At 35.8% G+C, this 16,958-nt stretch overlaps 2 protein-coding genes across 2 annotated transcripts; both read right to left on the bottom strand.

The window, feature by feature from the left end:
• Window positions 1-2,067: 2,067 nt before the first annotated feature.
• LOC111019533 (protein POLYCHOME) lies at window positions 2,068-5,137 on the bottom strand. The gene is made up of 3 exons (XM_022295923.2): window positions 4,980-5,137; window positions 4,401-4,776; window positions 2,068-2,826 (listed from the first exon to the last, which is right to left on the bottom strand). The coding sequence occupies exons 2-3, from the start codon at window positions 4,767-4,769 to the stop codon at window positions 2,464-2,466; spliced, it is 732 nt and encodes a 243-aa protein (XP_022151615.2). The 5' UTR covers window positions 4,770-4,776; window positions 4,980-5,137; the 3' UTR covers window positions 2,068-2,463.
• A 5,651-nt stretch (window positions 5,138-10,788) lies between these two features.
• LOC111019535 (ras-related protein RABA4d) lies at window positions 10,789-15,325 on the bottom strand. Its single transcript, XM_022295930.2, has 2 exons — window positions 14,760-15,325; window positions 10,789-11,466 (listed from the first exon to the last, which is right to left on the bottom strand). The coding sequence occupies exons 1-2, from the start codon at window positions 14,984-14,986 to the stop codon at window positions 11,025-11,027; spliced, it is 669 nt and encodes a 222-aa protein (XP_022151622.1). The 5' UTR covers window positions 14,987-15,325; the 3' UTR covers window positions 10,789-11,024.
• Between the last annotated feature and the right edge of the window lie 1,633 nt (window positions 15,326-16,958).

Here is a 16,958-nt window from a genome sequence, read left to right as displayed (position 1 = left end):
TCTCAGCTGAGAGTAGGTCGAGATCAACCTGGCTGGCAGTCTCCGGTACCACAATCGCGCGCTGCCAGTAAGCGCGATCTGAAAGGCGCGGCATTTGATTGCGTCTGATGCCGCTTGGAAGTCCATGAGGCCTTCAAAGACCTCAACATAGTCCTTGGGGTCCTTCGTCCCGTCATAAGGCTTCACGTTAGGAGCTTTGAACTTCGGAGGAATTGGTGCTTCCAAAATGTCCGAGGTGAAAGGCGATTCTCCCAAGTCGCCATCGTTCAGTAAATCGTCTTTCTGCTCACATTTGGCCTTTAAGGCCTCCACCTGAGCATCGAGCTCCCCCCTCAGCTGGTCGAACTCCTCCCTTGTGATTATCCCTGCGGGATTGTGAGAGGATTCAGCCTGCTGGTTGGAGCTCCTGTGGGAGCGGGATGGTGACTGCCCTTTTCGGAGAGACGAGCCTCTCTTTCTGTTGAGATGCTCACGGAGGTCTCCCCTCTGGCGAGTGTACCCCTCACTCTCGTTGTCTTCGGGACGTTCTTCCTCGGCTGGGCCGAGGTGGGAACCCCTTTGCTCGCGTACGTCCATGCGCGTCACTCGATTTTCAGATCGGGACCCTGCGCCTGCAGCTAGCACCATTTCGTTATACATTGCCTCCATGGAGCGCATTTGTGTGCGCATTGCCTCCATCTCTCTCTGGAGCGCATCAAAGTTCTCGCTTGTTGGAGCCGGGGCTGGACCCCGGGCGCCCTTCTTAGAGGTCCCACCTCGGCCACGGGTGGCCTTGGACGTCCTCGGGTGCGCAGGCGGTAGGGCAGGCGCGGTGATCCGTGCCGACCTGCGGAGGGGTTCCGTTGCTAGGCCGTCGTGACCTTGCCCCTCTACTGCCGCTGCTCCGACCTCCCTCTGGTGGGCATCGCTGGCAGCTAGAGTCCTTCGATCTGTCGTATTGGTCGAATTCGCTGGTTGAACCATGTTCGCTCGCGTGTTGGTTTAAAGGAATTGGGATGACTTAGATTGTCAGTCTTCCCCACAGACGGCGCCAAATGTTTATGCACAGATGTGCACAACAGTGTGTTCCTGATTGTAGCTCGAACTCGGCCTCCGGACCGACCTGAACCTTGGGCGGACCTGCACAAAAAGGTGAGCACACCGACGATCAAGTTAGTATAGGTCGGATTCCAAGTTTAGTTCGAAGCCAGAAATCATCGTACCTGATCGGGGAGTGAGGTCTCTACTTATGGGTGGTGGTCCCGCTAATCTCGCGACGGTTACATTCGGTAATCTCGGGACCGTCGGTTACACCCGTGATCTCGGGACCGACGGTTACGCCCGATAATCACGCCGCATGTTGCTCACATCGGCCCCTACCGAGCTCCCCGGTAGGTCAGACCTGGGCCAGGTTCACCTCGACCCTCATACTTAGCATTTGTCGGCGTTGGTGGCGGCCATCTCGGTTATCCGAGCTGGGCATGACTCATGAGCCATCTTGGAGCACCAATAGGGGTCCTCCACGTGTCCAGGGTATTCCCTTCCCCAAACACCCCCATCTCTAGCTATCCGTTTAGCCAAGGTTAGGTTGTAACCGTGATGTAAATGTCAAAATCTCAATTTGATAAAAATATCGATAAAATGTCAATTTTGATAGATATTTCTAGAAAATTAATAAAAAGAAAAATTTCATAACAAATATTTAAATTAACTAATATACATCTCACCAATTTAAAATAAGTTTAAAATTATTAATACTAATATTGTATCTTTTTGTTGATATTTTGTGAATTCTTTTGCAATACTTAAAAAAAAAAAAAAAAGCAATTCTTCATATATGTCGATTTAGAACCAGTAGACATTGGAAATGTCAATAGGTAACAAAAATTTAATACTCTTACCTTTAGCGGAGAGAAGCAACCACTTAATTCTCTTATCCACTTAGCTAATATCCAACCTGACTTAAAAGCTTAAAGTGTTTTTTTTTTATTTCCAAAATCACTTCTAAGAATATAACCAAAACATAACAATTTTGAAAAGCTTTAGCACTTTCCATTGATCATAGCAGTCAATCAAAAAATGTGCATCTTATCAAAATTAGAGACAAAATACTCAAGTCAAAGTAGAGTTGAATAAGATTTCTATTTACATTATTTCTACTGCCCAAAAAAAGGCCTGCATATCTATCTATATCTATAGTAAACAAAAAAAAAGGGCAGCCTATCTTGTAAATGCTTACAAACATCTAAAGGAAACATAGTTTTTGCAAATGAAAATGATTCATTTAACAGGAAAAGTAACATACCCCTCTGGAGATCTCATCAGAAGATGAGGATATCTCTTCTCTACCCCCTCTCTTTGATCAAACAGCGCTCTTTACCAAGTAATCATCAGCAGATGATTGCATATATGATATGAATTCTGAAAGAATTTGATTGTCTGATCTGATCACTCCAATTCTGGTAGTGTTTATGTTGAACTGAATCAACGAAATGACATCAGAGTGCGAACTCTTTTTTCCCTCTCTGCCCTCTTGGCACTCGGCGTCTTCTTCAATTTCTCCAGTTCCTCCATTACTACCTTCTCCACTTTGTCTATGGAGTTCAAGAGCTTCTTCTGGGGAGTCAGAAACTCGGCTTCTCCCGCGTTCTGGTTCGCAATTCCACGCAGAATCTTTTTTACTCCTCCTACGGTTGGTTTTGGGGTGATCAGAGAGATACTTGGCTCTTGATGATCACCTGCCACAGATGCGCTAGAATCTATAGCTCTTTGGTCCGAGGGAGCTGGAGTATTGTCACTTCCTTGGCCTTCGTTCTCTCTCAAGCGAGCTCTTGTCCGTTCAATTGCCTGTTTGAAGAGTAAGATTCTTGAGAAATTAACAACTATTGAACGATGCCTATAAGAAGCCCAACCCCAATTCAACTTGCCTCAAATGGAGAACTAGGGAAGGAGATTTCTGTAACTAAACACACAGATGACCGCATAGAAGATAAAGTAAAATAAGATGAACATTTGAAATGGGAATTCAAATAACAAATTCCCAAACTTTAACCCTGTTCGCAGTTTTCTATTGACTAGTCGAAGGACATAGGCTCAGAAATACAAGGGAAGCAACTTAAAAAGTTGCAAGGATTTGAGATGAAAAATGCAGACAAAAACATGTGACAGAGAAAAGACAAGAATGAACCTAAAGCAGAACAAAGCAACTACCTATTTCTGATGGTACAATGCCAAATCAATAATATATATTTATTCATATGTTTGTCAAAAAGAAAGTTAATATAATTCATCCTTCAAATTGATGGGCATAAAAGTACAATAATTCAAAAGTGTGGGATACTTAATAAGTATTCTACATATATTTTACAAGTAATGAGATATCATTGCACTTTTCCATTTTACAGGCAAATTAATTAAAGCTTCTATATAGGCCCAAAATGTTAATTGGAATAACTAGATACAACAACCTTGTAACAAGCCCAAGCATACTGAGCCTGCTAAAAATACAGTTGTCAAAACAGGTTAAAATAAAGCCCAGAAAATCAATTCGAAGAAAAGAGTGTTTGGAAGTGATGATAGGAGTGATTTTGAAAAAAGAGATTTAAGTTCGTGCTAGTGATAGCTTAAAAATCAATTCAGAGGGATTTAAAACTTTACTCAAATTAATTTTATAACTTACCAAACATAATCAAAGAGAAGTGATTTTGACAATGGTAAAAGCGATTTTTGATGATTTTGATTATGCCAAAATCATCCCCAAAATACACCCTAAAAAGTGAAGAAAATAAGTTAATCTTCATAAACAAATATGGACAAGATCACATCATCCAGACTGTTGGTGCTTCATATGAAATCATTAGGCATGGACTTTACAAAACCAAAAGAATCTTCTTTTGAGAGAAACAAGTAAATAGTGCATTGCTTATAATCACAAGGAATTTATTAATTAATTGACCAAAAGAAAAAGAAAAGTGATCCAATCTGAGGATTCACGAAAAGGGTTCCATATCCAATAAGCATTTTCATTTGAAATGTAAACCAAACCAAATCAAATGCAACCAACTGAAGAACAGAAACAAGAATCACAAAACAACTACACCAGAAAATCAAAACAGGCCTTCCGAAAATCAAGCAAATTCAAATTCCAATGAATCCAAAAAGTACACTGTATCAGAGAACAAATATTTCACCAGCATTCTTCACCATTCACCACAGCTATTGGTGTATATGACATGCGTACCAGAACCCATATGAATCAAATTCACCAAATGGACATGGAAATGCGATAACTATGGACATTACACAAGATGATTTATGCAAGTACTCCACAAAATTTAAAGCAGAACAGAATAAACCCAAACAGAACCAAAAACAAAAATTGAAAGAAACAAAAATCAAAAGAGCAGGGGACGTAATATTACCCTCACAACTGCCGTTATGTCGCGGAGAGGGGTTCTTGGGTACCAACTAGGTAACACGCTGTTCCTCCCCCTAGATCTACTCCGCCGGGAACTCCCCGCCGCCGCATTTTCGCGGTTCATCACCGGAGATCTGTAAAGAAATCGATTCCGTCCAATTCCTCCAGAAATAGGAGACCCAAAACTGCGTCTCAGAGGCACGCCGCCTCCCCCGGGGCCGAGATTCGAAGGTCTTTGAGGAGCTGTAGTCGTCGCAGTGGGTCGCACAACCGGAGTCACCTCAGGATCGACCAAAATGCCTCCCGCTCTCCGAGTTACAAAGAACTCGGCATAGTCGACTTGCCTCTCCAATCTGTCCCTCGACTCCGACATTATGGAACTTCAAAACCCCGAAGAAACAAGAAACAGTCATTACAAAGAGAAGAAACCCCAAATCAATCTCACTCTACAGTAACAAGAACTCAGGTCTTTTCACTTCAAATCTCAACAGGAACCAAAAAAGTGAATACAAAAACCTACAACATTTCATTTCTAGTTTCTCGGAATGAGAATCAGAAATCAGGAAGAAGAAGAGATTCGTACCGTGAGATTCCAGTGGGGAGAATAATTTGTTTGACCAGAAGATCAAAAATGGCGATGGCGCTGTGGTTCTGAGTTGCGCAGCGAAAAGTGAGAGAGGGAAGAAGATGGAGCTGCTGAGAGAGGGCGAAATTTTTGGCAGAATTTCAAATGCGAAATTTGGGCGCTACTTAAACCAAATTTCAATTTTTTGCTCCATTTTCAGTACACGTGGCCTTTTTTTTTTTCTTTTCTTTGGTTTTTGAATTTTTAGGTTTAAATTTTCAAATTTGGTAAGAGCGGGAGCCTTTTTTTTCACCGGAATTTTTTTTGAGTATGGTATGGTGAAATGACAATAAGGTCCCTATGTTTTGTGGTGGCATTATTGTACAAATTAGGGTTTTTCTTAGCCATGTATGTAGATGGTGGAAATGAATGGTTTGTATAACCCATGTTTGAATTATAGTCCATTTTGTTGGTTTTGGTTCGTTACTTTATGTTAGCTTAGTAGATTTTGACTAAAAATCAACTCCAACCGATGTATTTACACTCACATACATAATACTTAAATATAATTACAAAAAAAACTAACCGTTATGATAATTAAAAATCAAACAGTATGAAATGACTTCACTGTAATAAAACCACACAAAACTCTCTAACTAAATTTCTTTCTTCTTTCTTTACGTGGTCAATTTCAACACTGTCATATGTGTGACCTTATATAGAGAAGATGAACAACTCAAAATTCCTCAGCAATCATCTCTATCTTTGATTCTTCATTTCTTGTCAATAGTTTAATATACGCTAAATGATTTAACTTAATCTATTTCAACAAATCAAACAAATTACCAACAACGTTAGAAGATTATCAAGTATTTGAGAAACTCAAACTTCAAGCAATCAACCTTGAAAGTTGTTGCTTCTCTGTTGGAAAGTTGAACTAGTTTCAGCTAATGTAGCTACATTTATTGATGGAAATAGGGGTGCTTAGACACAACATCCAAGTTTAGTGTCCTAATTGCTATCAACTTTGTGATTCCACCTCAATAGACACAGCACCTAGGCGCTATTAAATAGCGCCTAGATGCTACTTTTATAGCGTCGGAGTGCCTCTGCATTGATTTTTTATAAAACTAAGGTTACTTGTATCAAATATAGGAGAGGAAAAAAAAGGAAACGACACAAATCATTTGAGGAGCAAGAAGAATATTCTAAGAAAATAGATTTTCTGAGGCTAATGATCAAGAAGGTATAGTTTGAGAATGAATTGAAGCACCTCCTAGACAACGTTACCTTTTTCTCATTTTTCCTATTTCCTTATGCTTTTAATCTATTTTCTAGAGGTTAATTTTTTGCATAGACCTAAAAAATTATGGGGAGGTATTCATTTAAGTTTATACACCTATGATTAGGATCGGAAGATTTAGAGCTTCTCTTTAGGTCAAATCGTTGCAAGACTTATCCTTAAGCCTTTTGCAAATAATTGAATATGAATCTAGATATTAGTTTCTTAAATTTGATAAAAAAAAAAGAAAAAAAATGTTGAGCAGTGCTTGGGACAGTCAAATGAGATTATCCAGTCCTAAGATGTTTTTCAATTGATTTTTTTTTTTTTGTTAGTGTTATTATTGTTGGATTGTTGCATCATTATTTATCCTTTGGTTTCATTCATGGAATTCTAAATAAAATTTAGCAACTCGGAAGTAAGCTTGAAACCGAGGCCAACCACACGTATTTCACTCATCATTATCTTAAAACTTTGACATGCATACTTGAGGTTAGTAATTACTAATATGGAATTACTTTTTAAAACAACTCTAATAGTAAGGAATAACTTGAATTCTTCTGATCTTTTCTACCTCGTAAGAATAATGAATCTTTTCGTTCCTTAATATATTTGAAGGAAAGTGTTGATGCTGGATTTGGATTCGGGTTGCAATCAGGAATCTGCTCATGTCGAGTTTCAATGTTGCCCAACCACATGTTCTTTTTCTCTTACTTTCAAATGCTATAACATGCATTCAAAATCAGACATGATATATATTCTCTCAATTACAAATCTTCCTAGAACAAGAGTACTCTCAAGAGATCATATGATTTCTTGAATGAGTTCTAAAGTTACTACCTAATCAAAGGTAAATTATAAAATATTCATGAACTAACAAATTAATCAAATAAAATTCAACGTGTTAGATAATCTTTGATCAAACTTTAACATATCATACATAAAATACTCAAAATTGATTAAATTTTAAATTTAATTCATGCACTTTTGATACGTGTTTAATTAGTCACTAAACTTTAAATCTCTAAACTTTCTATTATGATTCCAGTAAGTGATTTTAATTGTAACACAATTACTTAAACATTAATATATATTAAAGTGACATATTAATTTTGAACTAAGAAATGCTGATTTCATACAACTTAATTTGTTAATAACAATTATTCCACGTCTAGATTATCTTCAAGATATTGACCTATAATTAAGAACAAAAATTAAAAGTTCATGGATGTGTTATTGAAACTTGTCAAGTCCATGAACTAAATAAAACTAAACCATCAAAATTCATAATTGGTATTTTAGGGTATTAAGTTTTTGTCTACATCTAAAGAAAGGAATAAGATGTTTTTAACTGCTAATTTAAGTCAGGGTTTAAAATGTCGAGAGACATGTCGACATGTCGCTCGAGACATGTCGACATTGACAAAGAGGGGAAAAGTTGATTTTCCCCCATGTCGTCGACATGTCTTTTTTTTTTCCTCTTCTTCTTTTAAGGTTATTTTATTTTCACCATTTTCCTACTATGCTATTATAGTCTATAATTTCTCACAACCTCGATGATTGTAATCTTAGTCTGTTCAATGAAACATTCGAATTTTAATACTGTATAAATTTTAACTAATAAGATTTGGAATTTGATTTATTGAGAATTTCTAATTCAATCTAGTCCTTAATTACACAATTGAACAATATATGTGGAATATATAAAGATTGAAATAATCTTAAAATTTTAAAAAATATATATATTATTATTATTATTATTATTTTTGGAAAAACTACTTCTCATTGAAGTAGGTGAGAAACGTACCAAAAAAAAAGGACTAAATGAAACACTTCAATTTAGAGATATGGTGGTTGCATCATAATTATAAAAAAGGGGATTTAGAGGACCAAAGAGAAGCTGAAATAGTTATATCTTCCCAAAGGTTGGTCGGGGACTGTGCCAAGTGCGATGATTTCTCTCCAATCAAATATAGTTTAGTGAGTGGAACATATAAAACCTCAACAATAAAATTATCAATATGGTTGGGGAGAGCGGAGAAAATCTGGAAAGTATCGAAAAGACAATACCAAACACTTTCTGTGTACTTACAATGGAGAAAAATATGATCCAAAGTCTCCGACGCCGATTCACAAAGATAGCACCAGTCTGATGCTCATATTTGGAAGGCATTTCTGCAATCTTTCCTGCGTATTTAATGCTCGGGTAACTTAGTATTTGTATAAAATATTATTATATACAAATAGTGGTGAAACATGAAGTAAAATAGGTAACTTAATTAATACCAAAAAGATGATCTCGGAGGATCTAGTGCACTATCTTGATAACTTTGATATAAATTACAATAGTTCTCCTCGGTCATCCTAGACTGAAAGTTTTGAAGGTAGTTGCTCAAATGAGTAGAATATGAAGCACATTGGACCCCATTGGTAGATAATTTGGATGAATGACACAATCACGAGGTTGAGGTGTTTGAAAATTGTATAAATTTTATTGGAAAGTTGGATTGATGATTGATTTGAAAATATGTTTGAAAAATGTGTAAATTCAAATTTGAAAAGAGAAGTAAGTAAAAAGTAAACCGATACGAGTTAACTAGAATTTAGAAATGTGTTATTATGAAAACCACTCAAGAAGTAGTCAAAAGTTTACAAAGTTTACTTTACATATTCAAATAATTTCCATCAATTTACATTAAAGGAAAAAATCTTTTTTTTTTTTATATTTTCATCGACATCGACATTTTCATAAGTAAAATAGTCAAATTCTTACATTTAATGGTTATAGGTGATAAATTATAGGCTAATTAAGCTACAATTCAAGTTTTATTTGCTAATTCAAAAAAATTCCATCAATTTCCATAATTTCCATTATTTTCCTCGAAACATCTATCCACATGTCCGTAAAATCGAGATCTCGATATTTTCATCGACATCGACATTTCGAACATTGATCTAAGCTCATGTTGTTAATTAAAAATAAAAATAAAAATAATAATAGATAAAAATTTTAACTACTCTTAGAGGTATAAATTTTACCGCTTGTGTTTTAGATTCAATTTGATGTCCCTAAAAATATTCAATTTGATAACGTTGAAAGTCTAAGGTTAAAATTGACTCGTCGAGGGATAAACAATTAATGATTTCTTTTAAAGAAAATTATGTATTTGTTATTTAAATTCTGATAAAAGGCATTTCTATTAACTTGTACTAAATATATTCACATTAATTTGCTCTAGATATGAGTATAAATTAGCAAATAATATCTTGAAAAGATGATGGAAAATAATTTGAACATTAAAGAGTTTTCTATTCATAATTTTGAAGTACTTGTTTTATTCACTATTATTACATTTAAAGGATTATTAAATTGTAAAATGTGAAAAAGAAGCAAGTACAATTGTCAAATTAACAAAATATTGCGAGCAAGATTTACTAATAATTATTATGGGAAATTTCATTTTTACCACTAAACTTAGCAATAAAGAAATCTTAAACTTAAATTTTCAATTGGGTTAAATTGAGTCCTAAAATTAAATAGATTGTTAAATTAATACCTCTCCAAAATCAAATTAGAAAAATACTCCTATCAACTAATAAATTATACAACATTCAACCATACTAAAAATCAAGCTACAAAAATGTCTAAACTCAACTATATAAATACAAAATCCTGCACCAGCAGAAATTACATTTTTTTTCATATTCGTGAGTGTCCGGACCAATTTGTGTGCATCTCAATTTATCTCACGGGACAACCACATAGCAAATTTTATTCCTAAATAGGTGGCCATCATGAGTTTTGAACTCATTTCTTCTAAATCCTTTTTATTTACTTTTACCCCTCTAAGACCAATGAGCGAACCCATGTATTATATTTGTACAAGTCTTTAGTGTTGTACTAATAAACATAGGTATTTATCATTAATATCGTTGCTTAAATACTGATGTGGTACACTAACTGGTACACTAACTAAACTAATAAATGATGATTCGAGATGTAGCAAAAAGAGAGTATGCTTAATTTTCCATGTCATTACCTCATTGCAATGTGTAGGATTTTGCCTCTTAATCTTTTCTCATTTGAGCTATGTTTCGGGTGATTCAAAGTAGTTTGGGATCGTGTTTTTAAGCTCTATACTATGGATAATAATAAGAATCTTTAACAAAATATAAGTTTCGTATCATCCTAACATGAGTGAGAATTCAAACTTATAACACTAAAACTTATCATAGTTTAGTACTAAAAGAAAAAAAATACTTATCATAGTTTAAGGGTGATTGTGCATTCTTCAATAGGTGCCTACCGAAATTATAAATGGAAATTAGAATTATAACCTGACTTATTTAAAACAATTTCATAAATTTGGAGGGAAATGGTAGATATTTTTTTTTCCTGATTTCTCGGAATCGATGCCGTGTAGTTTACACTAGTGGATCTCTATAATCAAGATTTGTTGCCTAAACCGAGAGCAACATTGTGACAAGTGTAGGCTTGGATAATTGCGGAAATTGAAAATTCCAAGGGTGTGATTTATCACAGCATTAGTGAGAGTGTTTGATCATCATCAAGTTGTTGAAACGTTTGAAATTTTATTCTTGAAGGAGAGAGAGAGATAGAGGGAGGGTTAAGGTTAACTAATCTTTCATGTTCCATCCATGGTGTGATCGATCAAGCCAGTATTTTCTACAACATACATGAATTTTTCTTAGTATAAATCCAAGTGGAATAGAAAAGCAAGGTCCCAATTTCAAATGATTATGGAATTATGTGAAACTTTTCATGAGGCAAAGCAACACCCTTTTCTCCCAGAATCTGAGTCCTGTCCAGGAACAACTATATTGGTCCCTTTAAAATGCCCTGGCCCTCCAATATCTATCTCTTCCCCAGCTGCGAGAGTCTTCTTGCTGATTATCCTATAAATCTCTGTTAGAATCGTGAAGAATGCAGTTTCCACGTTCGTCGACTCCAGAGCCGATGTCTCCATGAAGAACAGGTTCTCTCTTTCAGCAAACTCCTGTGCATCTTCTGTTGGTACCGCTCGGAGGCTCCCCAAGTCGCACTTGTTTCCGATGAGCATTATAACGATGTTCTTGTCAGCATGTCCCCTTAGTTCCTCCAGCCACCTTGCCATGTGGTCGAACGACTGGCGCTTTGTCATATCGTAAACTAGCATTGCTCCCACTGCACCTCTGTAGTATGCACTCGTCACTGCTCTGTACCTGGTAATGGGGAAACGAGATCGCTTCAGCAACTAGAACCAACTTAACGATGGTATTCGCAATTTAAGTACATTACAATTTCTGTATGTTATTTTATAGGATATGATGATAGAGCTGTTAGCAAATCAACTTTGGGCATTATAACAGCCCAAATAGTTGCATAGACCAAATGAACTATGTCTACTGTAAGGCAGCAAATTTCATCAGCCACTTTCATCATCAGCAAACAAATGGAAAAGATAATAATATAAGCCATTGGTCTTAAATGAAAGTTCTGGCCTACCAATGAAGTTGTTTGATTTTGATTAGATAAATTTAAAAAACACAATACTTTTTGGGTGTAATACAGAGGTTTAATCAATGTTAGTAACACATCTGTTTTTAAAGAAATAAGATTAAGAAGTATTAAATACAGAATGTAACCCCTTATCCGAATTTGGTTAATGTTAGTTCTAATTTTGGTCCAGTACTTTTAAAAAATGATAATTTTGAAATTATAAAAATTAAAGTAAATAAAAGTTGAAATTACATAGACTAAAATGAATCAAAGCCAAAGTATATAGAGACCAAAATCGTACTTAAATATTATATGTATCATCGCCAGATAGAGCTCATTAGAATTGTAATGATTATTTCTTCTCTTATTTACCAGTTCTGTATTTTGCATTCTTCATATTTCTTTCCTACCTATCTCCTCCACTTGCAAATCAAATACCAAAAACCATTCACAAATCACAAGCATCCCAGTGCGTATGAGATCAAATTAATTCATTGTATTTACTGAAATACTTTTGCTCCTTAACTCCAAGAAATTACAGGTTACAGCATATAAACAGAGCTACGTTTTCTCACAATTTCTGTCTACGGTGCTTTCTTTGAACAATATAATGTAACATTCCAAATGGGAAAGATACTCTCGCATTGATCTCCTAAACTAAAGTACATAAGGTGACATAGTCCAGAGAGGTCTACAACTCTCCTTGACTTCACTCAACTTTATCTGTAGCTCTCCCCTTTCCCTCTCTCCTTTCCCTCTCTCACATTTATGCTTACCTAACTCCCCTCGCGTTTGCGTTTCCATCTAATAATAACAGACTTACAAAATGTGCGCCCTGCTACCACAAGTCGTAACTAACTGGATCCTTCATAACTCACGCCATTCTCATTAGCTTTCTTCCAGTTACCTTGGATCTCTCGTTCTCTTCCTACAATACGCCAAATGAATTTGTGGCTTATCAATTCTATCTACCCTGTCTAAACTTTCACCTTTTTGCAACAAAGCAAAGGGTACCTCCATCAGGCCTCCTCTATTGGTTTGCTAATCTCCAGAGGAGAATTAGGATAAGGTCACAAACCAAGCATATCAGCAAGAGATAATTTGGATTCTATGGTTCGACTGAACTATGGTGGTATTGGAGGTGTGCTGAAGTCCGTTCCTTATGTCAATTTGAACTGGGAGACATGGAATACCAGATGTATTCCATTCATTCCTACACTTGAAAGGGCTCATAATACAAAGGAAAAGTAACTTTTGGTTCATGTGGACCGCCCCCAATTCATGAAGAAATGTCCCGTTTGTGCTTGTTGCAGAATCTTTCATAATCTACTAGGCCATGATAAGCTGGAACTTAAGATCATTCAATGTAGCACCATGGTTTTGTGAGAGTTGGGGCAGTCATATGTCTCTGATGATATTATTCTTTTGTATCGTCCTAGAATCAGGTATTTTATGCTCAGGACCTGCAAAGATTTTGAACATCTTCCCGTATTCCCACTAGCTGCCCTCCTGTCTTAGAGCTAATAAATGTTCATATGGTGTTTCTCAGTCCAGATGACATCAGAAATCGAGCTGGATCTTGAACTTCACCCAATGCCCGAGAGATTGATGACTCTCCATCAACCGATCCAAGCAAGAGCCTCTCTCACCATACCGATTCACGAGAACCTCCTTACATTCTTCCTCCATCAGCAAATTAACCTTAAAATATCATTTTCCTTGAAAGATCCATCTATCCATCCAGATCAACTGGATTGAATTGAGGCATCTCAAGTCTTCTTGAGATTAGTTCATTCAGTCTTGACTTCCTCTGCACCGTCTCATAAGCCTCTCCTTCATTCCACTGTTCAACAATTGCCTTCCCCTTATCAAGAATGTCTCTAACCGTTGCCAATCGTTCCACCACCATTTGCTGTAGCAATTTATTCATCACACGACCAAACAATGATATTCTTTTCCATCTCCAGAATCTTCTAGGCTTCCTAAATAATCAATCCCGATCCCAATTACAATTCACATCCTCCATTATACTATCCATCTTTCGTACTCTAGGCATACCTAATGAGAATGTGCTCTAAAAGCAATTAGATAGAACTTCCCAGACAGTAAAAAAAACTTTTGTATCTTCTGACCAAAAGTACAAAAGGTGCCAAACTTTCAACAGAGATCTTCAACCCCCCCTGATCTCACTTCTTCATAACTCTACACTATTCTCTCTCTCAAATTTATGCTAAACTCACTCCCCTTGTATTTGCATCCTATCTTATAAAAACAGAATCACAAAAGACTACTCCTAACTACTCAGTGTCCGACATAGCTCAAATGCTTCTCATTAGCTTTCTTCTAGCTACACGATTCTCATGTCCCTATTATAGAACGCGTAAAACAAAACTATGGCTTACAATCCTCTGACAATCAGTGAAAGAGTGCTGCAAGCCTGCAGCTACAAATAACAAAAACAGAGAACCTAATATGAACAACAAAAGCAGAGGAGTAAATCTGCCCAAGGACAATTCTAAATGTGGGGGAAATAACTTCAACTAAATATTGTAGTCTAACACCAACTTTTCACTAATACTCGTAATATCATCCTAAGACTTGCCTTTTCATCATGATTGACATTCCTTTCCAATCCAAACACTATAATTGGAAGTAGACCAGGCTAATTTACAAAATTCGACTTAAATCTTCTACCCAAACGAACAGAAAGTAACTTGAACACAATTCTAATCACCACAACTGCATTCAAACACAAATAGACATCTGCATTCTCTCTGGATTTAAGAGTACAGAGAAAACAACCGGAAAACAAGTTCTAATTGTATTTCAGGCTGCAAAAATCCTTGCTGTCTAATTCTATCTTCTATAATACATCATTCAGAAAAGCTGAAGAGCACATTTCCAATTTCCATTCTCTAGAGCCATCCCAGATCCAAACCTTGAACAACGAAGAGTCCACCAGAAAGAAAGCAAAATATAATTTACCTCACAAGAGAAAAGAGTAATGGGCACATACCTTTCTTGTCCAGCAGTGTCCCATATCTGGGCTTTCACTGTTTTCTGATCAATGACGAGAGTTTTAGTCTGAAACTCGACTCCAATAGTAGCTTTGGAATCAAGGCTAAATTCATTCCGGGAAAATCGCGCAAGGAGTTGGGTTTTGCCGACGGCCGAATCTCCGATCAACACAACTTTGAAGACGTAATCAATCTTCTGATTGTAATCCCCATACAGATTCGACATCCTCTCCAAAATTCACTTCAAACCCACCCTGTAAAATGCGCAGATTAGACGCACAACAGCATCACAACTCAAAAGAAAATTGCCCGTCTCCCGATCATAGCGCGTGGGAGACACTAAATCCAATTACACGGAGCTGAAGAAGAATCAATCATTCCCTCGACTCGAATCGAAAGAGGAATTGGGAATTGAAAATCAGAGGTGGGGTTTGAAGGGGAATTTCAGAGAAATAGTGAGGGATTTTGGAAAGCTGGGGAAAGCTAGGGAAAGCGGGGAATTGAAACAGGAAGAAGGAAGGGAAGGAATAGAGATGGAGGAGAAGAACAAAAAAGGAACAACGGCCATTGTGGGGTTCTGCTAACGGTTTTGTGGCCTTCCGCGTGTAAAATTATGTATTTTCGAAATTCGGTGGCACTTTCAATCTGGGCCGTTCATGAAACCAAAAATGAGGTCATCACGAAGTCATTTTGAGGGTTGGTGACCTTTCACCCCTACAAATGGCTATTACGTGGGTTCGGGTCGGGTCGGGTCTAAAGTGCACTCAACATCTCTGCCTAACCCGAAGCCTTCAAATTATTTACACTGTTTCATAACTATTTTATTTTATTTCTTTGAAAAATTATGTATATTTTCTCGTAATTTCTTTAATGCACCTATCCAGAAATGGGCTATTTGGTGGGTCGGGTTCAAGATGCACTCACCAATCTCCAATTGACTTGAAACCTTCGGATTATTTAGGCTCAATTTTTTTCTTATTGTAACGCTGTTTTAAGATTGTGTATCTTTTCTCATCATTTCTTTAATACATCCCCACATTTTCTTAAATTCTAAACCAAATTTCATAAATAAAACACACAAACTTTTGTAAACTATTTTTTTTTTAAGTTTGCCTTCAATTTTGAAAACAACGAAACAAAGAGTTATAAATGTGAATGTGAAGTAGTATTTACAAGATTAATTTTATAAAACAGAAAACCAAAATGAAAATTTATCAAACGAGGCTTTAAATATTAATTCTGGTGAGGTTGGGTTTGAAAATACATATGCATTTAATAATATATTGCATTTTTTTTTTCATTTTTCATTTATCCTTTTTTTTGAATTATTTTTTTTCAAATTTTCAACATTTTAAAAACAATTCAATGATATTGGTTTAGTTTCGATTGGATCTCTATAATTTAAAATTTTTTAATTTGATTTCTCTATGCTCTAGGCTTAATTTGGATCTGATCCCTTAATTTTAAAAGTTTCAATTTCTTTTTTCTCTATAGTTAGTTAAAACCTCACAAATTGTTCTAAACTACTACTTTTTACTTATACAGAAAACCTCCCATTTTCCTCTATTTTTTACTTAATATAAACTCTAATATAAATAACTAATACGAAAACATAAGCTCAATACCAAGTACTTAAAAATGTGTTACATATTCAATTCAGTAACCACGAAATGTGTGATGTTTAACCAAATCAGAACTTCTAAAATCATAGGAACCAAATTGAAATCAAAATCAAGCCCAAATCGTAAGAATAAATTTGTAACTTTTTTAAATCACAGGAACTAAATTGGAACTTGATCCAAACAAGGACTATATTTATAATTTAATATTCAAAAAGTTAAATATGATTGGAGATAAATTATTTGTTAAATATTGAAAACTACAACTCTTATAGTCTATTAAGAGATACAATTTCACGGGAAGAGATAGCCACGAATAGTCTATAAATATGTTGGTTTTTCACTTACTTTTGAATATGAATTTGTTATTATCTTAAAATTTTTCTTTTATCTACGTGCGATTATTTGTTGAATTTGATTGTTCATTTAATTAATGTGCTATATTTACAGGTTAGTAATTCTATCATTTCCTAAACAACAATTCCTCCTTATCCATTAGCACCATAAATAGAACAAATTGGTTCAAAAAACAAAATTTTTGTTGAGTTCAGATCAATTTGTTTCATTATTTTTCCCTAT

This window comes from Momordica charantia (assembly GCF_013281855.1).
Source record: "Momordica charantia cultivar OHB3-1 chromosome 1 unlocalized genomic scaffold, Mcharantia_2.0 BLBB01000001.1, whole genome shotgun sequence".
In the NCBI taxonomy this organism is placed as follows: Eukaryota; Viridiplantae; Streptophyta; class Magnoliopsida; order Cucurbitales; family Cucurbitaceae; genus Momordica; species Momordica charantia.
Note: the sequence above shows the minus strand (reverse complement) of the source record. Positions and strands in the feature narration are given on the sequence as shown.

What these genes read in the sequence shown, in the direction of transcription:
- LOC111019533 (XM_022295923.2), bottom strand. Translation starts at nt 4,769, where the DNA reads ATGTCGGAGTCGAGGGACAGATTGGAGAGGCAAGTCGACTATGCCGAG. An exon ending in ACATAACGGCAGTTGTGAGG is followed by an intron (nt 2,827 to 4,400) that starts GTAATATTACGT and finishes CTCTTCAAACAG; the next exon opens with GCAATTGAACGGACAAGAGC.
- LOC111019535 (XM_022295930.2), bottom strand. Translation starts at nt 14,986, where the DNA reads ATGTCGAATCTGTATGGGGATTACAATCAGAAGATTGATTACGTCTTC. An exon ending in GACACTGCTGGACAAGAAAG is followed by an intron (nt 11,467 to 14,759) that starts GTATGTGCCCAT and finishes CCCCATTACCAG; the next exon opens with GTACAGAGCAGTGACGAGTG.